The sequence below is a fragment of the Pinus tabuliformis genome, chromosome Q (assembly GCF_031772625.1).
Source record: "Pinus tabuliformis cultivar Carrire ecotype Pingquan chromosome Q, CPIR1, whole genome shotgun sequence".
NCBI lineage: Eukaryota > Viridiplantae > Streptophyta > Pinopsida > Pinales > Pinaceae > Pinus > Pinus tabuliformis.
The window spans coordinates 582950517-582975314 of record NC_142296.1 but is presented as its reverse complement, the minus strand read 5'-3'; the positions used below and the strand labels follow the sequence as shown (position 1 = coordinate 582975314).

At 38.7% G+C, this 24798-nt stretch overlaps 1 protein-coding gene across 5 annotated transcripts in view; it reads left to right on the top strand.

Moving 5' to 3' along the window:
- Positions 1–24798, top strand: part of LOC149220796 (squalene synthase 1-like) — a 378056-nt gene that overhangs the window by 245282 nt on the left and 107976 nt on the right. For all 5 annotated transcript variants that reach the window (XM_089384909.1, XM_089384908.1, XM_089384907.1 and 2 more), the window contains exons 8-10: positions 15104–15250; positions 18882–18957; positions 21156–21244. In XM_089384909.1, the coding sequence (XP_089241035.1) occupies positions 15104–15250; positions 18882–18957; positions 21156–21244 (312 nt within the window). The remainder of the gene's footprint in view (positions 1–15103; positions 15251–18881; positions 18958–21155; positions 21245–24798) is intronic.

The window sequence follows — 24798 nt, the reverse complement described above, 5'->3', positions numbered from 1 at the left end:
AGGAGAAATGATGAATGGGGTTATAATGAGCAGAGGGGGAGTGATGTATGTGGATGAGGGAGTAGGACCACGCAACCAAAATAGAGGTTTCCCATGAAGTACCATCTCGAGAGCCCAAAGGCCAGTAAAAGAGATCCCACGGGACTAGGATCCAAAGGTAACATCCAAAAGAGGTGTAGGGGACAAGAGCACGAACCTAGCCCACTCTTTCCATCGAATCCCCCCATTAATGCTCAATTACCAAATGACGAGGCACACCTTTAGGTTCGGGAGGCCCACCTTCATACATACAATCATGCTAGATGGGTGAGGGACCACATGTGAAAATTTCTGAATCCAACACATCAGAAACCCATACTGCACTTTTTGGTCTACTATCTCCTTCTTGTTCTTTACGTTAACAAGTTATTTAACTTCATAAATATCGAAGTAAACACAAATGCAACCTTCACAGATATACAGGTCATGCATTGAAGTAAATAGAAACAATAACACAAGGGACATCGTTATTTTTGGACAATTGTCCTCGGAAAAACCCAATGCGAGAAAACTGGTGCAACATATATGAGGGTTTTATTATTAAGCAGATTTTTGAATACAAGTAGGGTGCCAGAAATGGCTCACCCTTCAGAGAATATTCTTGGTAGTAGTACCTCTCTCCAGAGATAGATATTCCGGCAAATCAGCAACCGGAAGATCAACTCCACAGTGACTCTGACTGTTCCTTGTGCTGAATAGCGAAAGCTGCTCCACGCACTCCTTTGGAACTGCGTCACCCTCTCTCGACTGATCTGCTCTCAGTCTGCCCCACAGAACCTCCTCAGTGCAACCTCTTCAGCCTAGCGTTAGCCTCTACAACCCTCTGCGCTGTCTGCGTCAGCCTCTGTGGCTTTCTGCATCAGCCTCTGCGTCATTTGCGCTTGCCTCTGCGGCTTTTGCATCCTTAGCCTCTGCGTGAACCCTCCTAGGCTCTGCGTTGCCTCTTTCGGCACTTCGTTGCCTCTCTGATATGTATTCTTCAGCCTTGGATTGAAATCCCTTGCTGAACTGCCCCTCACTACAACTGATCACTAACTCGATTTCCTCAGCAAACCTTGCCCCAGAAAATCGAATTCTTGATCTCTCTTGGTGTATCTCCAACTGACCCTCAAGCCTCCTCTTATACTTTTCCTGTTGATGATTCAACGGCCGAGATTAAGTCCCTAATCAACGACTAAGATTAGATCTGGCTTGATCCTCGTTATTTAGAACTTTCTCTCCCATTTTATATTAATACACATTAATATTTAATTTTCCTAAGTTTAGACTTAGGAAACCCATTAAAAATATTGATTATTTTAATATCGCTTCATCCGGGTGGAATTTCTCCAAACGATTTTTGGGTCTTGGAGCTCATGTGCCTTAGCCTCTCCACCAAATTTCATGGCTAGAGCACATCCGATGCTACCAAATATCAACACCACATGGCTAGCTCAGGTGGAGAAGTGGCACAATCAGCTAGTTGGTGGCTGCTAGTTGTTGGTTGAGGACCATCTTGGTGAAAAATTTCTCCTAGAGATATCACCCACAAAATGGTGGGTAACATCTAGCTCCAACTAGGACGTGATCTATCGAACAGTGGGCAAATCTACGCGAACGGGAGGTCACGAGAACACCAACAATCACTTGGTACACCGTAGACCTGTTACCTGCACATATCAAAAACTAAACCCATGGGGCAACATGTTTGTATGGTGTCTTATGATCGCCCATGCTTAATGTTAGGCCGTAAAATCAACAAATAATAAAACATGCAAATTTTAATCTAAGTGCAGCTAATCTATCATGAGAAATATCATATGATATTAGTTCTAATGCAAAAATCAGCATGCAATGCATCCTATCCTAACATGCATATAGTAAGGCCAATACTAAGTGTAATCATAAAGCCAGTGCAACCAACATATCATCATATCACTATACATATGCCTACCAATATGATTACTCATGAAACAAAGACCAAAGTGATTGCGGACATAATCACATGGAGGGTGAAGTGGGTGGGAGGTGGGAAAACGTGATCTCCATTTAATGTAAAAGGAAGCCCTGCAAGAAGGGGGATGGGTCAATCTATAAGTGTGGTGCTTTCCCTCTAAGTACATAATGATGGAACGAAGGATCACTCTCAAGAACTCCTTATCACAATCATTGTTTATAATATTATGCTTTGTTGATGTCACAAGGTCGTGGTGAGAGGGGAACGAAGGGGGAGGGACAGAAGGAGTGCAACAAGTAGGCTGCTCATGGTGATGGTCACATTGGAGGGGGGGGTCATGAAGTGATCAAAACCCTGAGTGTGCGTCCAAGGAGTTAAAGTATAATCAATGAGGGGCTCTTCCTTGACACTATACTCGGAAGGGGGAAAGGGCTCACGATCCCTTGAGATCACATGACAAGGGGTGAGGGAATCATTTGATGAAGACTCAAGATGATGAACAATAGAAAAGGACAAAGGGGAAGGTGAAGTCTCAATGAGATCCTTTTCCCGAGAATCCAACTCTAGAGGCTCAAGTGATTTGAACATACTCTCGGAATCATAAGGAAGGTAGGTATAAACAAGGGCCTTATCAATCCTATCATTGTTGGTATCAAAGAGAGGGTCTTCCCAAAAAGGAGAATCAATCATCTCCAATTGTTCCTTTTCATGCAAGGGAAAATGATAATAATCCTTCCCAAGGGTATCGATGGATATGTCCTCATAAATAATGCCCGATAGAAAGGCAGGACCACTCTCAACCTCATCCTCCTTGTTGGTGTCATAAATGGGAGCACATTCATATTGAGGACCAACATTTTCCCATTTCTGTTTTTCAATATGGAAATAATCTCCAATGTCATCTTCTAAGAGGCTAATGGGATCACCTTCCTCAAGGTTCTCAAAAGGAGAATCATCGAGAGTAATATCCTTGAGAAAGGTAAGGTTGGTCTCAACTTCATCCTTCCCAACACGTGTTCTCAAAATCATCCTTTTCGTCATGTGGACCCGAGGAGGGCTCGCCTTCCTGCTCATTACTTAGATTCTCAATGTCTTGATGATGGTCAATGAAGGCTTCCTCTTGGATGCTTAATGTCGGGCATACCTGGAAATGTCTAAGAAATCCATCAATGAACTCCTTAATAGATGAGATGCTCTTAGGTTCATGATCATGCAGCCATGAGTTATGACTACCGAGGGATCCCATGAACAACGACATAAGGACATCTTGGTGAAAAACCTCCTCTTTTGAAGCATGTGCATTAAATCTTTCTACATGGTCAATTGCGGAGAGTGGATCACCATCAAACACAGGCTCCCCACGTACCATCCTTCCCGTGACATGATTAGGGTGCCCATGGATTCTAGCAATGTCCAGAGTGGAAAATTTATCAAAGAAAGACAGCCTATTTGAGATATACATGAAAAATATGTAGGAGTCTCTAGGGTGAATTTAAAGATGTCTAGAAAAATGCTTGCTTCACCCTACAAGCATCGACCTTAAAGTTCAATGAAGAACTAAGGCGTCTTTCTTCCAATGGAGTTGCCAATAATGTTATGTCAATGTCGTACGGGGAACAAAACACATGTTTCGTGTCCTTGACAACGGTGCCAAAATGTTATCGCTTAAACTAGCAGGGGTCCTAAAAGGGGATCCTAGAGGTACCACATCTAGGTCAAGGGAAACAATGGAGCTTTAGCCCACTGTCACCTCAGCTAAGGCTCCCTACCCGGTATGTAAGGAATCACCTATGAAGAGTAGATCAATGGAATAGACAGGAAGTCATTCCAATAACCCTTTCCTAAGAGAAACTCAAAATTAGGGTTTGCTTGCTTTGTAATCAAGCTGTAGGGTTCTCTAGGAGGGGTTGATGAGGTTTTGATGGCTAGGCTTAGGGAATATGACTTGCAATGGAGCTTCCTAATCGTCAAAACCCTTATCAAACTTGGTTTCCCAAGTGATCTTTGAAGAACTAGCTTCGATAGGAAATGGGACCAAGTGGATCCAAAATTAGGTCAAGGGGATGGAATTGATCAACCAAGGGTGTGGTTGACCTAATTGAGGGGGAGAAGGGGATTGAATGAGAAATTTTCTTTGAATTTGATGCAATAATCCCAATGAGGTCACTAGCCAAAGGAAACCTAGGGCAAGAAACGGTCCTCAAGCTAGGGCTTGCAATATCTCAAGATCCCACTATCTGATTTGATTCAAATTTGGAGGGCCTCTAGATAAAACTCTAGCATAGTTGTGGACCAAAAATCGAAGTAATTAGATGGCTAGATTGTGAGATAAGTGATGCCCTAGGTGACCTATGCAGGCTAGGCCTAGAAAGAAAGAGAAAGGTGAAGAAAAATATTCTTTAAAGTGATCACCAATGGAAGACCAGTGCCTTGCTCTTTGGGAGAGATGGAGTCATGGATAAATTATGGTTTGGCTTGATTTCTACTTGTCAAGGAGGCCTAAAAGACAACTTCGTTGGGCATTAGGGCTTAATGGAAGTAGCTTCAAGGTCATTTATACTTCATTCAACAATATTTGGTGACTTATCAAGACAAGGATGTCTCTAGGAACATTTATTCATTCAAACATGGCCCAATCATTATACAACGTTATTTAGAGATTCAATTTCCACAATTTCGTTCCAAGAAAAGCAGCAAATTAACCCTAGAATAGCGAAAATCCCAATATCATGTGTGCAGCAATATAAAGGATAAAAATTTCATTAACATAGTACTTACATGTAAGAAGAATATATCCAATCACCACGATATGCCAATCATAGAAGCTCCAAGACAAAGGAGAATAACCAAACATTGAAATTGATCCATTCATCCAAAAATCTCCTCCTCCAAAGAAATGCGAAATTCTCACAAGAGCTAATGATCAATCCAAGTGATAATGCTAAAATTAAATCACATCACTTGTATTTATACACCTCCTAATGAATTTGATTTGCCTAATGAGGCCTAATTGAGCCCCTAAAATAAAATAATGTACAAGACAACTAACTTTTGGTGACAGGCCCACCAAACTAGCTCAAAATGAAAAGAATAAGCCTCTCAAGAGGTCGAATGATCAATAATACATGTCATTGGGCCTTAGAGGAGGCCTAATGAAGTCGATAGGTGCCACAATGTGAAAAGGACTCCCAAAAGCAGTGGACAAGTTGTTGACCCCTTGTTCTCCAAGTAATAAACTTGTGGTGCTCCCAAATGGATGCAGGGGCACACAAGTGTCCTCATGGGTCTCCAACAAATCGAAGATGTTTGTAGATCGTTTGCAAGGGCTGGGATGATGGTAAAGTGATGCCACATCATCGTGACTTTTGCCCATGTGCTAAATGTTTTTGTCTCGGCCATCTTTTGCATTTTGTGGTACAATTTCCTATTGAATGTGCCCAATTATGCTCTCTCTTTTTTTTTTTTTTTGCTGCATCAACCCCCGAGGCATCGTTCCAAGCCTGACCCAAGGTGTGGGCAAAGGGAAGGGGAGGCTAACACTATGTGGACCCAGTGGAGGAATATGGACCCAGGCGGGAGAAATGATGAATGGGGTTATAATGAGCAGAGGAGAAGTGATGTATGTGGATGAGAGAGCGGGACCATACAACCAAAATCGAGGTTTCCTATGAAGTACCATCCCGAGAGCCCAACAGTCAGTAAAAGAGATCCCACAGGACTAGGGTCTAAGGGTAACATCCAAGAGAGGTCTAGGGGACAAGAGCACAGACCTAGCCCACTCTTTCCATCGAATCCTCCCATTAGTTCATGCCCAAAAGTCTCCATGATGAGTAAACTACAATACTCAATTACCAAATGAAAAGGCATACCTTTAGGTTCAGGAAGCCCACCTTCAAACATATGATCATGCCAGATGGGTGAGGGACCACATGGCTTGCTTAGGTGGCAGAGAAGTGGCACAACGAGCTAGTAGGTGGTTGCAAGGGGTTGTTGGTTGTCAGCTGAGGACCATCTTGGGGAATTTTTTTCTCCTAGGGATATCACCCACAAAATGGTGGGTAACAAGGCCGAAGGAAAGTTTTCTAGATCCGACAAGTACATTGCAGAGAGGCGTAGATAGTGTTACGAATAAAATATATATCTAAATAATATAAATATAAGTAACGAGGATAATTGTAATAATGATTAGTTAATAATAATCAGTAGTTAGGTTGAAGAGGCATGTCTGAATAGGACATGACTCTCCATGAAGAGACGCTTGGTATATAAGCAAGCCTCTCGTTCTCATTGTAAATCATTCTTATTCATATTTAATATATAATATTTGTATCCTCATGGATAACTTTATATTCCAAGTCTTCTAGAGTAATTAATTTATAGAAGGAACTTTGTTCGCTTCATTGGTATCAAAGCAGTCGACCCTTTGGCCGCTTCACTGCTGCACAAAACTCGTTCTCTAGTCACCGGCCCTTGGCCATCAATCGTCATCAACCTTGTTGCTGTCATAATTGAAGCATTTCGCTACACGTTGGGAGATTCTCCATTTTTCAGTTCTTTGGCCACTTGATATATATATATATATATATATATATATATATATATATATATATATATATATATATATATATAAGAAAGTACACTTAAAAAAAATATTAAAGAAAAAAGGAAGGGAAGAAATCATCAGGCTACGTAGGTTGAACACAACATAGCTAGATTTTGCAGGTGGCCGATAGTTTCGAAATCTACAGCGCCGGCCAGCTGTCCCGACCAATTTGTCTTGCTACATAAGACCGCTATCGCAATTCATCCGCTGCCCACTGCTTGTATAGACTGCCTTCTCCTTGCAATTATTTGCGCTGTGTCAAATGTATCACATATGGATGCCTCATATCAACCTAACACTGGGTCATCCAACCCCTAGACCAGCGATCTACTACCTCTTCCCTTTACCTGCCGCAAAAAAAGAAAAAAAGAAAATAAAATTGTTCCCAGTGGCCTCTCTCTAGTGTCCCTGCTCCTCAGTGATCTCAACCCACGTTGCGGCCAGAACAGAATCCGCTAACCACCGTTGCTGCATCAATTGTACCCATTCGGTTGCCTTTCTGCCTTCCAACCTCCGTTATCTCCACCCTGATTCGTGGTTGTCACCAAAAATCCATATTACCTTAGGGCGTCTGCCATACCTTCGTGTGTTGCCATCATTGTGTATTGTTCGCATATCTGCTATAGCCGCTTTCGACAAATAGACAACAGCCACCGTTTGCATCGAAGTCATCAGGTTTTCTGTGGCACGCACATACTAAAACACGACTCCCCACAGTCGGTGTTATCCTTCCTCCCTACCGCAGCCACTCCCAACAACCCTTCACATCCACACCTCTGCCGTTCCGCTTTCACCCGTAGTGCCATTCTGCGGTTGTCCCTGCATCATTGTCTGCATTCCCCACAACATTAATCCACGCTGCCCCTGCGTCACTGTTTCGCCGTCTAACTGCTATCGAGACTCCCTTTACACTGCATATCCCCTCGCTTCTCCTCAAGTACATCCACTGCTTCCCTTGCACCGCATGCTTCTTCCGTTGCTCCGCCCCAATGTTGCATGAAGCGCCCCCCCGGCGGATCCAAGCCCCGAAGTGCGTCCCTTACGGAAGCGCCTAGGAAGCGTGGCCCGAAGCGGCGCTTCCGAATTCGGAAGCGCCGCTTCTTATTTTTTAGACGCTTCTTGGAATTTTGGAAGCGCGGTACGGAAGCGTCGCTTCCAGGCCTCCGAATTGCGCTTCGTACGACGCTTTGGGCCTCAGAAGCGTGGCACTTCGGAGGAGGAAGCGTACACTTCTGTACGCTTAGGAAAGGAGGCCGCGCGCAAGGCAAAAAAACGATTTTTTTTTTAATTTTTAATTTTTTAATTATTTTAACTTAACATAAAGGGGGTGGGTTAGGGTGAGGTTAGAGTGAGATTAAGGTGAGGAATGAAAAGAATAAAGCTCCCATTCATTCCTCATTTTCTCACTTTGAGTTTATGAGAGTTGGAGAAGAGAAGAGAGGAGAGGAGAAGAGAAGAGAGGAGATCTTGGAGGAGTGAAGGAGGAGGAGCTTGGAGCAAGAGCTTGGAGGACTTCATCTACAAGAGCTAAAGAGGTAAGTTCAAACCCCAAACTCCCTTATTTTTTTGACAATTTTTTTGTATTTTTCTCCTCCCTCTCCTACTCTTTCCCATTGTTTCTACTTGCTCCTTTACTTACAGGTTGTCCACCACCTATATCCATATTCCAAGATGGTGTTCTTTTGGCTTTTATGTATCATTCCACTCTTGGTTTTAATGATGGCAAGGGGGAATAGAAATTGAAGGGATGAAACACAAGAGGACAGTGGTCCCAATATCAGTGACCCAATGTATGATGAGGAGGAAGGGTTTGAAGAGGAAGGGGATGAACCTGAAGAGGACATTGAAACACAAGATGGGAAAGCTACATCAACGCCCTTGTGGAACTATGTGACCAAACTTGATGGGGGAAAGGGTGGTGGATCTTACAAATTTGTGTGCCCTCATGGTTGTCATGAAGGAAAACCATAATGTGGTTCATATACCCGTTTGAGGAGGCATCTTTGTGGGGTGCTGGACAGTGATGAAAAAAAGGGTCCTGTGGGGGTACAAATTTGCCCAAACATTTCAGCTGAAGAAAGAAGAAAATACATCCAAATAGAGATGGCTGCACAACAAAAAAACAAGAAACAAAGAACTCATTCTGAATCAAGTGCAACCTCTAAATTTGGTAGCTGCTCATCTCCTCATGATACTTCTGCAAGCTCTGGAGGTAGAAGAACAATAGGGGATTTCCTTAATGTTGCTGGGAGGGATGATGTGGATGGAAAGATAGTCCGTTTTCTTTGTGCTTGCGGTGTACCATTCAATGTGCTTCGCTCTCCCTATTGGCATGAAATGGTAAAGGCCATCAATGAAGCCCCAAAAGGATACAAGGCCCCCAACTATGAGAAAGCTAGAACAGTGTTATTAGAAAGAGAAAAAGCTAAGGTTCAAAGAGCTTTGACACGTTTTACAAATGAGTGGGTAGATTCTGGGGTATCCATTGTATCATATGGGTGGACAAATATTAGAAACCAACATTTGATAAATGTTCTTGTTGTTTCTTCTAGTGGTGCAGTATTTATTACATGTCATGACTCCTCCTCCATCACTGCATCTGCACAAAACATTGCAGATCTCCTATTGAAATCAATCAAAGATGTTGGTCCGAATAATGTGGTTCAAGTGATCACAGATAATGCAACAAATTGTAAGGCAGCAGGAAAAATTATTGAGCGTACTCATCCACACATCTTTTGGTCTAGGTGCCTGGTTCACACATTGAACCTTTTGATGCATGATATTGTGAAGCACAAAGAATGTGGGTGGATTACTGAGCTTTACAGGAGAGGGAAGCATCTCAATAAATTCATCACAGGGCATACAAGGGTAAACTACTTCTATGGCACTTACTCCAAGTTGCAGTTGCTTAAAATTGCAAAGACAAGATTTGCTAGTTATTACCTCACGTTTAGGCGGCTAGTGAAGGTGAGACAAGCTTTAACTAATCTGGTGTGTGCTGAAACATGGGATGAAATTAACACTGACATAGATGGTGCTAATGCAGTCAAGGACATTGTTCTTGACAGTTACTTTTGGTCACAGGTTAAATATGTTTTGCAATTCACCAAACCAATTTATTACATGATCAAGTTTGCAGATTTAGATCGACCAGTAATTAGGGAGGTGTATGAGCAAATGGATAGCATGTTGGGGCAAATTAAAGACATTGTTGAGCCTAGAGATACCACCTTGTACAATTATATTCGTGTAGAGGTGCAAAACCGATGGGAAATGCTAAATGTTCCATTGCATGCATTAGCATATGTTTTGACACCTAAATACTATCATCCATCATGGCTTTCAACACCAGCACCTGGGGGGGGAAGCAGGAGAAAACCACACCAAGATCAAGAGGTTCACAAAAAATATATGGCTGCATTGAGTAAATTAATCCCTGATGAGGAGGAGGCTGCATTGGTATGGAGACAGGTGAGCAACTATACGCTTAACACTGGTCCATTTGGGAGCATGCATGCAATTAAAGATCGAGAGACTTTTTCTTCTCTCGAGTGGTGGAACATGCATGGAGGGGGTACTCCACTTCTACAGGCTTTGGCATTGCGGGTGCTATCACAGGTGGTAAACACTTCTTCTGCAGAGAGGTGTTGGAGCTCTTATTCTTTCATCCACAGTGTTAAAAGGAACAGGTTGAGTTTAGACCGGGCAGAGAGCTTGGTTTATGTTCATTACAACTTGCGATTGTTGTCCCATTACTGTGAAGATGCAAAGTCTAATAAAGACCTGTTGATTTGGGACAAGAATCCAGAGGAGCCCAATTTGGAGGATGGAGTGTTGCGATTAGAGCAATTAGAGGATGCTCTTATCCAGGTATGTCCATTGTGGTATGAATTTTCCAATTTTTCCTTATAAAGCATTTCTCTAATTCATGTTTTTAATTTTTTTGTTAACTAGTGTTTTTTTTTGCATGAATTTTTTGAGCGATTCCAGGATGATGATGATCGTGTTGATATGCCACCCCCACCCCCATTTGGTCCCTTGGTTCCTAGGTTCCATGGTTCAACACCAACAGCAGGGGGTTCTTCTTCATCAGTTTCAGTGCCACTTCCACAACTTCCACCGGCACCATCTTCTTCATTGCCACCACGTGGAGGCCCCCGCCCGCCGACACGTTCTGTTCGTGGTGGAAGGAGGAGAGATTAGTAGATATATTCACAGTCTACTACTTTTTGTCATAGATTACTCATTAGACTTGTAGGCTTGTGAATTTGAATTTTGAACCTTTTTTGTCTTGGCGGTGACCAAGTGACATATTTTCTAAACATTATTATTTGAATTTTGGACATGACAAATGTTGACAGTTGCTCACTTGCTAGATAAATCATAATATGCTCTATGTTTTATGTTTTATAATATGCTTAAATGTTTTATGTTTTATAATATGCTTAAAAATTTGATGTATGTTTGTAATAGCTAGAATATAGATGATTGTTGTACATACTCGTAACTACAATGGAATCATGGATGCCATATCTATCTTGATTTATGCAAAAATATGCATGTTTTCATGTCTTCTACAATTAATTTGCTATTTGGGATGTTTGTTTTGAGTATAAATGCATATATATATATATATATATATATATATATATATATATATAGCAGATGCTTCTGCGGATGCTTTGCTTCCTAGATTTTTGGAAAATGACGCTTCCGCGCTTCTGCTTCCAAAAAACGCTTCCGCGTCGCTCCTGCTTCGTGCAACATTGCTCCGCCCATCTTCCACATTTTCTGCCACCCACGCCCCGTTGTTCTTCTCTCTCACTGAAAAGTTGTGCCCGTCAAACGTCGTGTCCCTTGAGAAATCAAAGCGGTTCATAATAATAACTTATTAGCTAAAAAAAAAATATTAAAAAAGGGACATACAACAGTGCCAAAGTCCATACATCGACCAACTGCTAGGACCATCGCATTTCTTGGTACCATCGCATCCGTACGACGTTGATATTAATCCACAAACTAATCCTTTTAATTAACAATTTGATATATTACATTTCAAGTCAATCCGGAAAAAGTTAAAGGAAGAATTAAATTAAAGTTTTTAAAGGTTGACCTTAGGTATTCAAAAATAAAATAAAATTACTTGACATATATATCAAGGTTATATAAGGTGGGGTGTTAAAAAGTGGAAGGAAGTTGCATATGAAGTGAAGGAACTTCATATCTATTAATATATATACAATATCATTAAAAATATTACACTACATAAAGTGTAATAGATTAAGGGAAGTATCAAGGTATTTAAAAAAAAAAAAAAAATCGAGTAAAGAAAAAAAAAGAATATATCATATATAAAAAATAAATAAATAAATATTAAAAAAAACAAAGAAAAAAAATAGAATAAAAAAAATAAAAATAAAAAAATTGTTGGAAAAAAAGGGGAGATAAAAGAAGTGAAAAAAATATGGAATCTCTAAGTAATGAACAAAAACAATTCCAAAGAGATATAGAACAATTAATCACAATACTTAAGCAACATCATGCTGAGGAAAGAAAGAGAATGGAATCTCTATTCCAAGTTGAACGCCCATCATCACTCCCACAGAGTGATGTAATCCAGCATACCGAGGAAGTGCAGCTAAAAGATCAAGAGAATGGCAAAAGAGCCAAAAGTCAACAAAACAAGAAAGCGTTAGAACACGAACATAAAGATCTTGTGGATATGCATTACAAAGAAATAATGGAAAAGGACGAAAAAAAATTTCGTCTCAAGGACCACGTCGAAAAATTACTGGCGCAAGTGAAGAAGACTAAGGTCACAAAAAAGGAACTCAAGAAGCACTTATCAGAACAAGAAGAGGAAACTTTGCATTTAAAGAACCTTAATAAAAATTTATTAGAACAAATAAGAGATCTAAAAGATGAAAAGCTTAAATTTCAAAACACTTAAAATAAAGTTGATAAATCAAAAATCAAAGAACTTTTACGTCTGAGAAACCATAGTCAAAGTCTACTCACTCAAATTAAGAAACTTAAGGAGGATAAGAAAGCATTAAAAGACAAGTTGGAACAATTCACTCAAGAAGAAGTATCGAAATCTCCAACCGCAACAGTTCAAGTTGAAAATAAGGGAACGAATACTGATCCAATGAATATGACAACTCAAGAAGACAAGTTAGTTGAAGAAACGACACACTTAGATGTTGCAGTTCAGACAATGAACATCCCCAGTGAATGTTTCATAACCAACTCAACAACATCTTCGCCAAAAGAAAATATAAAAATTGCCGCATGCCCAATAAGGGAAAGTCAAACCAAAAAAGTTCCCTATCGGCATTCGAATCATGAGAATAGACAAATCAACCACGCTACGTATCGGGACCATTCAGAACCGAAACAACAAACTGATGTTCCAGATAATAGTGATGTAATCTCAATCCAGTCTTATGCTAACAAGTTGTTACAAAATTCCAGTGATCAGAATACTACACATAAGATTAATCTAGGATGGTCTGATCCCTTCTCAGTGTGACAATTTTGTTTGTCACTTAGAAGATCATATCAGCTTGTATCGACGAAGATGATTGTTCCGAGACAGAAAAACATTCGAAGCCGAAAAAGAGATCAAGCCTTTTTCATTAACAAGCTTTGAGGACAAAGCTTTTTGAGGAAGAAGGCAATGTTACGAATAAAATATATATAAAAAATATAAATATAAGTAACGAGGATAATTGTAATAATGATTAGTTAATAATAATCAGTAGTTAGGTTGAAGAGGCATGTCTAAATAGGACATGACTCTCCATGAAGAGACACTTGCTTGGTATATAAGCACGCTGAAGCGAACAAAGTTCCTAACATAAATTAATTACTCCAGAAGACTTGGAATATGAAGTTATCCATGAAGATACAAATATTATATATTAAACATGAATACGAATGATTTACAATGAGAACGAGAGGCTTACTTATATATCAAGCAAGTGTCTCTTCATGGAGAGTCGTGTCCTATTTAGACATGCCTCTTCAACCTAACTACTGATTATTATTAATTAATCATTATTACAATTATCCTCGTTACTTATATTTATATTATTTATATATATTTTATTCGTAACACAAGCCTCTTGTTCTCATTGTAAATCATTCTTATTCATATTTAATATAAAATATTTGTATCCTCATGGATAACTTTATATTCCAAGTCTTCTAGAGTAATTAATTTATAGAAGGAACTTTGTTCGCTTCAGATAGCCACAAAGAGGTTGCGCAAAAGCCTCTTAGTGGCAATTCGATCCTGCTGGGGAGAATCGGAGTTTTAGTTCTAGACGCTGGAAAGACATTCCAGAGGCCAGGAGTGATGTTTTCCCAGTCAGTAGTAGACTAGACGGCTTGAGGAGCAGTTGATTCAAGCATAGCATGGAAGGGACTGCGCAAGGGTGATGCAGGCCTGCACAGAGGCCATTTAGATGGCTCACTTGGAGTTGCAGTCAGAGCCCAGATTGCTTGTGGGGGTGAGGAAAATTCCTCACTAGATTTTTGCTAGTATTTTTCTTTCTAGGATTACCAGATTTCGGCATCCAATTTTACTCAGAATTTCTGACTGCTGCATAATAATATAAAACCCTCAGCTGCTGCATTGATTTTCCCAAGTTGGGTTTACCGAGGACTTTTGTCTAAAAACAAGTGTGTCATATTTTTTGTGTGTGCTAGCATATTTCTCAATTTCCAGAACTCCGCAGTTTTATTTGTGAAAGTTGCAGTGTGATTTATTCAATATTTACCATAGCAGATAAATTGTAAATTAATTAACAATTAGAAGAATTAATTCTAGTTGCTGCAATAGGATTTCAGTCGTGAAATTTTTACATGGACAATTGGAAAATACATAATTTCTCCTTTGTTTTTGCCAATGAAAATACCAACCAGAGCTACCAATTTCCAACATTGATCAACTAGTTAAGGAGTTATTTTCTCCCCTACTGTGTACCTTTTTTTCTTCTAGCATGTACCTAGTTTCAGCACTACTTGGTTTTGACTTGTCAGAGGTCCATTGCTAAGAATCATATTTAATGTAGATACAACCGTGTTAGAACTTAAGGGTTACATCCTTCCTATACTCTGTGGCTTCTACTTTCTTTCTGTTTTGTTCTCCTTCCAGGCTTTTCAGTAGCTTTCTTTGGGTGATTCATGCTTTCTTTTCTCCTCTACACCCATGTTTATAGTCACAATAACAGTAATGCAAGTTGATATAATTATCAGTGATTACTGGATCACAAATTCACACATTATCTACTAGGAATTCTTGTTTCATTGTGTGTTTTACTGTATCACGCGTGTAATATGGAGTGATACAGTCAATCAGTGTATTAAGATTTAGTGCAGTTGGTACTTTTCCAAGACATCCATGTTTATTGTCTGGATATTTAATTTTTGGTTAGGGTTTGATCAACTGTTCTGAACTGCATCCGATGACCTTAATGTCAGACTCAATTTTGTTTATAACCTCATTCAACTGACAGGATTTGAAAGAGGAGGAGAGGTCTAGGGAAGCAGTACAATGCTTAAATGAAATGGTAACCAATGCATTGAAGCATGCAAACGACTGCCTAAAGTACCTGTCAGCTTTACGAGATCCAGCTATATTTCGATTTTGTGCTATCCCTCAGGTATGCTGTGTCCACACTGTGTTTACTCAATTTACAAGTGCATTCCTTAAAATCTTATATTGTAACCTGGATATTGTATCTGGAAGGAGCTGATTATGTTTGCCTCACAAGGGTACTTAATAGAACATCCTTTTTGTTTCTCTGCTATACATTCTTAATCAAATAGAATATAACTTTGATACATAAATGGAGATCAGTAGAAATAAATTGTTACCTTGCTAATTTTGTGCAAGATATAGGAAGCAAGGCCTTTTCTAGAGCTATTGAAACAATTATCTACTACCAGCATTGTCTCAGTAAAAATGAATTGACATAAGGGAATTGCACAGGGTTCTCCTTGCCATTATGGTCACTGATGACTTACTGAAATATTGTAAAGAATTTCCTCATACTTATCCGCATTGTGGAGCATGCTTTACAGGCATCCTTAATGCTCTCATGCAGTCTCTTGTAAATGTAATATTAGAATGTTTAGGCAGACAACAGGATGGAATGTTTCTTGAAATCTGTAACTGTATGAAAAGTGTCTAGTTATGGTTCATTTTTTCTCAGAATCTTAAAAATTCTTTGCTAAGTTCACTGTATTTTTTTGGAAAGGAAATCCCCTCTGAGTAATTTTTTCATTAGTGTGTTACATCCCCTGCAAGCCCGACATCACAAAACACACTGTTGTAGCCTGTAGATGATGTCTTTCTTGGCAGCTTCAGGGGCCATACAGGTTAGATGAACTGTTCCAGCCATTACTTGTATTCAGGCCCTTTGATGATTGATGAGGTTGATCACCATTGGAAACAGCTATATAGACAATCAGTTGACATAACTCTCAATATCTATGGAGGACACCTGATTGAGTGGGGGCATTGGATGGGATGGTCATCATCAATGGCACCAAACACTGCCATTGTTTTGGTAGGTACACCTGTTTTCCTTTTGCTGCAGATGGCAATATGGTTGGTTATGTGTTGGCTAAACAGTCCTTTGCTTCAAATATTTTTGACCTCCTAGTACCCATTACCCCCTCTCTAAACATGTTGTGATCTCCTTTCAGATCCCTCTTAATCAACATTGTTAGAATGCTCTCCGCTCTCATACATACCAGTCCTTACTATTGGTGTTCCAAATAACTATGATTTCTCCCGAATTTTTCAAGTTGCTGATTTCTCTGATATTTTCAGAATTCTTCAGTTCTATTTTTATATCAATATTTTCCAATAATTTTTTATATTTTCCCTGATATTTCACATAAGTTCCATTTTGGACCCTCGATGATATATTCCCCGATATTATATCTGCAACATTGCTTACTGTTCACTTCAAAGACTCGTTTAATGAGAAATGCTTGACTGCTCCTCAAACCAATTCTTTCTCCATATAGAAACCCCAAAATCTGACATAGTGATCACACTGCTTTTCGTAGGCTATTTGGTTGACAACTTTAGATACTTTCCCATTCCACATATATCATAGTAGTCAGAACTGGCCAGTTCAGACTGTTTTGTCTCTTTTCCAATCCTTAAACTGTGAAGTAGTTGGGGACTAGTTCTTAACCAAATGGGTTGATTCAACAAAAACCTTGAAAACGTAAGTACAAACACACAAAAAAACTCCATTCTTTATGGAATTCTTGTTAACTTTTAATATGAATTCTTAAAGTTAATATGAGCCTGCATGTTGGCCTCTCTGGCTGTATATTCATCTTCACTCCTAATGAACTGTTCTAATTTGGCCACTTCTTGAAGCTCGAGGAAAATATATAAGCTCACTACGAGTGACCATTCTCCCTCAAGCGCTCATGGAATTGGCAATGTGGCATGTGGCTAATTACCACTAGATTTTTTGGAATAAGTCTTTGAAATCTGCTGAGTCAAGATGAGAGATGTTGAGTGTGAAAGAGGAAAATGTGTCATCATACTAAGTTTGACCCTATGAAAGAGAAGAAAAGATAGGCTCGTGATCTGATGCAATAACATTCACAATGACATCCATTGGTCACATGTTCTTTGTAAAAGTGACCCTTCTTTATGGACATAGAATTGACCCCGCTTGCACTCAATCTTTACCCTTCCTCATGTTGCACCATTTAAACCAATCCCTCTAGTCCATCTCTTTCTTTTTCTAATTGGGATCAAAGCTCTGCAGAGAGTCCTTGCACTTGTTCGAGGAGAGTTTTTCATTCCATAAAATGCCCCAACCCCCTTTCCTGTCTTGTGTACATTCAACCATGTTAAAGTCAACTTACATCACTTAATATGCATCCCGACAAAGAGGGTACCAACCAGTCCTAAAGGGCAGCTTCTATCTGAGTTAGCATTGGGAGCATACATCAAACATGATCCAATAGGCCTGTTCATGAGCAAAACAATGGCCTAGACACCTATTATTTGGAATGGAGCTATTACCCTTCAGGGTAACTACTTCTAGAGACACACTCGTTTAGGTGTGATGCTGCTGCTTGGATGAGCTCTTTTGCTCATTTCTTTCAATTCAAGCCTGTTCTTCCAGTTCCTCCATCAGGTTTATATCGATTTGTGCCTCATGAGCTTCTTCAAATGACTCTGCCATGGTATATCAGCTCCTATGCCTTACACTTCAGATGTTATGCACACTTGCAATTGATACTTCAGCCATGATATTTACTTCAATTGATGTGCTATGTTCTTCTGTGTGGGTATTCTCTCTAGACATGATGAAGATGGTTTCCTTATTAAATCGTGAATGTAACAAACTTTGGGTATTGTCTGATAAAAATTTTATTATTTTGCCTTGTGTACCATGGGGGGGCATAATTGTCCTTAGATAAGTGTCGTTGAAACTTAGGTAAAGTTGTAATATTGGTGACTTAGTTGGGTTAATGTACTCCTTGCGTGCTGAATCAGAAAGGAAGTCAGCCTCTGCTTCTTGTGCTGAAATAACTTCTGATTCAACAAAAACTGGGATTGGAAGGATGATCCCGATTCCCTACCATACTTACCACTTTCCGTCTTTCTTTTTCACTTCCATTGCATTTCATAAAAGATATTGGACGTGCTCATGTTTGACTTATCACATGTTATCCAACAAAGTCTAGTCAAGCAAATTGAAGAACAATGTAAACCAAAGTCAAATAAAACCAAAAAATGCTAGAAGTGAAGATCATGAAAAATAAGCATTGAAAAAATAATGAAGCTAGAGTTATTCCACCTCATTAAAAAGGCCAAACCCCAAGTCCTACGTTAAAAATGCATTTCTAAAGAAAAGGCCGAAAATTCAAAGAAAAAAACAAAAAAAAAGGTAATAAAATAAAGTATTGAGGTTTACAAAGTTCCTTCTTAAATGTAAATGCAACCTAATAGAATATGGGGTTTAACAACTACTATAAATAAAATGGAATAAGCTAACGTTAAACTGGATTTATTTGACTATATACATATTTTTCTATAACCTCTCAGACCCTGCATAATTGATGGTTTAATAATAGTATTCTTATCAGGGTTGTTATGATGTGCATCAGAGTAAAATTTTTCACCTATATGAATTGCATTTTACTTCTTAAAGTTTAAACTGTGTTCTCTTGGAAATGTATAAAGGTGGGTAAATGCTAACACATGTTACTTTTTCTACAGTGGGCTGACTATTATGTTTTTTTTTTCAGATCATGGCCATAGGAACTCTAGAAAGGTGCTACAATAATATAGAGGTATTCAGAGGGGTTGTCAAGATCCGGCGTGGTAAGTTTTGAGAGATCTACTTGGCAACATTTTCATGTTTGAGACAATGAGGAAGAAAAGGTGCTGCAAAATGCAACTTCTAATGCTAAAGTTGTAACTTTGGTGTTAATCTGTTTTTGTATTTGCTGTGATATGAATGGCTGGCACATATAAATCAGCAATGGACTGTTCGATGCACATTTAATAATAAATGATAAATCAGTAATAGAATGTTTAATGCACATTTCATGATAAATGAGAGACCGGCAATCTGTTTATTTATTTATTTTAAGGTGAAATCAACGCTAAGGGATTAAGCATTTCAAAAAACTATAATGGAAGGTTTGATGCATATTTAGTGATAAGTGATATATAGGTAATGGAATGTTTGATAGACTCTCCATAATATATCAGAGACTGGCAATCTGTTTATTTATATAATTTGATGTTGTAATCAGAGCTAAGCAAATAAGCATCTCAGAAAGCTAAAAGCCTAAAACAATAGGCTAATATGGCTCAAGCTTCACGTTAATGCTTCAAAAAACTATAACGGAATGTTTGATGGATATTTAGTGATAAGTGATATATAGGTAATGGAATGTTTGATATACTCTCCATAATATATCAGAGACTGGCAATCCGTTTATTTATTTAATTTGAAGTTGTAATCAGAGCTAAGCGAATAAGCATCTCAGAAAGCTAAAAGCCTAAAACAACAGGCTAATATGGCTCAAGCTTCACATTGTCTTTCCATGTCTTGTATGTCGTTACCCCTTTATGTTGGTGTTTTGTGTTGGACACTCAGCTAGGTTTGTTCTTCCATCCTTATGTACACTGGCCTGCATTTTTCTGAAAGCATGCCTTTTTTGGTTTATTTATCTAATGAAGAAACTTCTCCTTGAGAAACTTGAATGTAACTTCCATAAAGCTTATGAGAAAAGGGGGGAGAATCTTTAAAAAATATTATATGAAATCATGAAACAGTTGTGAAATTTTGGATATTACCAGCCTCAGTCAAAGGCCTTGCCTTCAAGTCCTCCACTGCCATGATAAATCCATGCCTCCTAATTATATTGTACCTAAGCAAATACACAAGAGTAACAAATTTTATCATCCCTGTAAGCATGAATCTAATATTCAAGGCTAATAAGTAAATTGTTATGAAAACATTACTGGCTGAATAAACTATGTTATTTATAAAAGAGTAAAAAAGATAAATTCACAATTTTATTTCACTCAAATGCCTAGAAATGTTTAAACTTTAAAAAATAGCCTAAGAATCCAAAATTCTTTGCTGAATCATTAAAGTAATCCATGCAAAAGCTCTTTTTTACTAAAGTCATTTCACATGGAACAACATCGGACTTGTTCTGAGCAGCTACAGACACTCTTGCTCAACTTCATACTGTCAAGCATTCATGTGACAAATGAAGGTCACATTGATGACAAAGCCACTCTGTGGGGAGGATTGTAATTATTTTTGGAGGTACTTTAAAGGTGACTGACATGGTGCCTTCTAACATAGAAGAACAGAAGTGAAAGGATTCTAATGTATTAGGAATTTGGAACAATGGAAATATGGAACTTAATGCTGATGGGAGCTTGTGTGAAGAAATACTGAATTGCTCATAGGTGAGATGGGTCCAGAAATTGCATTATCCTGGGCAGAAGCAGCTGTTGAAAGTTGAGTGCTTTCCTCAGGCATCAAAACTGCAGTATGACATACACAACACAGTGGCTAGTAAATATTGATTTCTTTTTAACTTGCATAAATCTTTATATTGTGAACAAAGGCTGGGTGAATTGTTTTAGGGAAGCCATGGAACAGAATGAGGATCCCAAACCCTGAAAAAACATTATAAAGAGTTTTAGAATGAATCTAAGCCAAGTAAATGATTCTTAATGGACGACAAGCCAAGTTAAATGCTTTTAAATAGAAGATAGATTTCATTAGATGCACCTTGATAGAGGTTACAACAGTTGTTTCAGTGCCGTAGACATATTTTTTCGGTAATGAACATCGTGAATATTATTTGAGCTGATTTCTCCTTAATTCATTAAACCTGTTCTTGGAAGATGCTCAAAAGTATGCTAGTAAAAACCAAGGAATAGATTCTTACATTCCTTTAATTCCACCAACAATTGATTTAGTGATGTTACGTATTTACTTTAAAGTTTAGATGTTGATGCAGTGATTGAGAAGATTTATTGATTTGCAGGTCTGACTGCCAAAATAATGGAAAGGACCAATACAATGGCTGATGTGTACGGGGCTTTCTTTGACTTTTCGAGAAGTTTGGCATCTAAGGTATGTTACCGTTGATCTCTTTAAACTATTAATCACAGATTTTTTTGTAAAATAACAATTATATCCTCTATAAACTTGACAAGATATTCTATTAGCTCCTAACATGATGTCCATAATCTGTTGTCCTGGTCTCCATGTTACATAATTTTCCATAGAATACTATGAGCATATAATGTTAACCATAACTTATAAGCAAGCATTAAAGTGCCACAAAAGGGTTGGGATTGTCAAACACAGTAAGCTGAACAATGGATACCTGGATGGGAATCATGATCCTCCTATATAGATACTGGAAATATGCATGCAGGTGCAGATTGGATGCCTGTGAAGCAAGTTTTTCGAATTTTATGATTTGGAGATTAGGGGAAATACAAGTTTCAAGAATAAATAGACATAACACATGCAGTCATTATATAGATGGTAATGATAAGATTCCAAACTTATATCAATTGAGTGACCATTGAACAGATAAAAATATAAAACTATTAGCATTATGTATCCTTGTTCACATAGTAAACATCATTGTTAACATTGAGCTGAATTAGTCAGTTCTGTTCATGTCTTTATCATGCCTTCAAGAATCATGAAACTAAGCCAATGTTCCACCAAGGTTCCGGGACGAGGGGGCGAGGGAGCGAGGATACGCGGGAGCAGCCTATGCAAAAGCTCCCTGCCAATTTTTAGGAAACGTGGGGAGACGTCAAGGTCTTAAAAGCTTATAAATATAAAATTTAATTTATAAATTGAGTCCACTATGACAATTGGGTTTGAATTGAAAAGTTGCAAAGCATGATCATTGATATGAATATCATTATCTAATATCATATAAATTTAAAATTCTAATTTATAATCATACATCATACATTATGATTAAAGTTTAAACCATATTGATGTTCCACTTCCTACTATGAACATTGAATACTGAACAGTGAATATTGACATAAAATTATAAAAGTCAAGTCTGATACATCAAGAGTCAAAATTTTATAGAGTCAAAATAACATAAGAACATCAACATATCGAAAGATAAACGAGCATAATTTTTCTCAAGCCACAAGGTAATGCCTTGCAAGTCTCTGCATCTAGCTACTGCATGAATAAATAAGGATCAACCATATCACCATCTGAATTTGAATCACTAGCATTCTCAAACATGCTAAGTGGCACACCAACCAACCCCATCTGTCTCTCATCAAGTCTCTCCTCCATATCTACCTGTGCATCATCCTCTGGATCAACATCCCATCGTGTTGTTGGTCCCTTCAAATACTCAAGTGTCTTCCTATGCTCAAGACGTAGGGCACTGTGCACTACTGCATGAATAAATAAGGATCAACCATATCACCATCTGAATCTAAATCACTAGCATTCTCAAACATGCTAAGTGGCACACCAACCAACCCCATCTGTCTCTCATCAAGTCTCTCCTCCATATCTACCTGTGCATCATCCTTTGGATCAACATCCCATTGTGTTGCTGGTCCCTTCAAATACTCAAGTGTCTTCCTATGCTCAAGACGTAGGGCACTGTGCACAACAACTAACTTCTCCACTCTTTTAGAGGTAAGCTTGTTCCTCTTGATAGAGTGGATGAAGCTATAAGTGGACCAATTCCTCTCTGCTGCAGAGGAACTAGGAATGTCTTGCAAATGGAGTGAGGAGCCAGGGTGAATAATGAATTAAATTTATAAGAAAACGAATTGAAACCCTAAAGTATTTAAACTAATGTTAAATTTTAATTATAAACAAAAGTTTATTTAAAAAAATCGGGCCCCTCGACCCCCCACGACCCCTCACGACCCCCTTTTTGGAAACGACCCCTCAGCACAAGGAAACGTCCCCCTGGCACGTCCCCCTGCGTACCCTGTTTTTTGGGAGCATGGGGAAACGACCCCTTCTCGTCCCCAAGTCCCCGGAGTGCGGGGGAGCTAGGAAACTAGACCCCTAGGGGTGGGGGCGAGTCCCCGTGGAACAATGAACTAAGCTACCATGGCGTATGTCATGAAGAAATTTAAACATCAGATTCATGCTCATGTGATCATTACGTGTAGTGGTCTTCATTTCATGCTTTCTAGACTTTTCTAGGTTCTGGACTCTGGGGTCCTCATCTTGGGTTTAGGTATATTGTGGTTTTGTGCATATATTTCATATTTGATTTTAATTTGCTCATTTTAATGTCTCTATGCTCTTCTGAAGTCAGATATGCCCTAGGCCACTGTCATCTTATTGGATCCAGCTTGGGATATGTCATGGTATTTCTCTTGGGAGTGTAGAAATTTTAAGGTTTCTGTAACCCTCCCCAGTTTCAGTTGTTTTGCATATAGTTTAATGCCCACAACCCCACATGCTATGCTGATATATAAACTGAATGCAAATTTGAAAGAAACATTAACAGGACTACCTCTACTTTTCTTTCACTTTTCAGCTGATAAGAAACATTTAACAAGCACACACATAAATTGAAGACACTTATTTTTGGTCAACTCCGACCTTGGAAAAAACCACAAGGGGAAAACCAGTCTAGAAGGAGGATTTTATTGCTGTTGTCTCAGGAAATTCTACAACATACAAATTACAAAACACAGATACTTATCTCTCCCTACATTGTCTCGATTTTTGGGCCACTGTTTGACTTTTACTGCTCAGAAATTTGTTCCACTGGCAACACATTATTAATCTTCAGCAAATTCTGCAATTGATAAATATTATGACTGCTTGCCAAACTGGTGGGTTGGTTGCAGGTGTTAAGGATAATCGTTCAAAACTGGAAACTACTTCAAGTTCAGGTGGAACTTCTTCTCGGGTTTTCTTTGGAGTATTAGTCATCAACCTCCAAATTTAGCTATTCTGCTAAAATAGCAGAATTATTTAATTTACCTGGTATATGGAAAATCCTCAAATTTACCACGGAACCAAAAGGAAATAAAACCCCAGTTCATAACCTTATCGTGTCCGGAATTTAAATTAAATCACGTGCATCTTCCGACGCGATCACCGTCAGATCTGACCCCTTCAAGCAGACGGTCACGATTAACTGAGCTATTAACTCAGTTTTATAAATTATCGCATCCGATTTTGGAATTAACGTTTGCGCTTGTTGGCACGCGATGACCATTAGATCTGTTGGATCTGTCTGATCGAACGATTCTAATCTTCTTCTGGGTTTCTCGCGAATTTGTCAGGTTTCCTCGTTCCACCAGACTTAGCACTTCTGCCAAGTTTATTTCTCATCTGTCAGATTCAGGATATCGCTAACTAAACTCTGTGATTTCGAAATACATCCAAGTTATTTCAATGCACAGTGAGTGAAGATTTAGATGCGACAACACAAGATTATACAAAATCTAATTCTAAAGGGCTCAAACTGGAAATCAACAAAACTCAGAAATATTTCGAAGGAAATTAAAACCTCCGGGATTTGACCATTCATGCACAGTATTCACGGAGATACAGAGAGATTCCAAATTTTACATTCCAATCCTCCTCAGCCAAAAATCCCATTCTACTAATTCAAAACTTACATAAATACCTGTACATACAACAATCAGATCCTA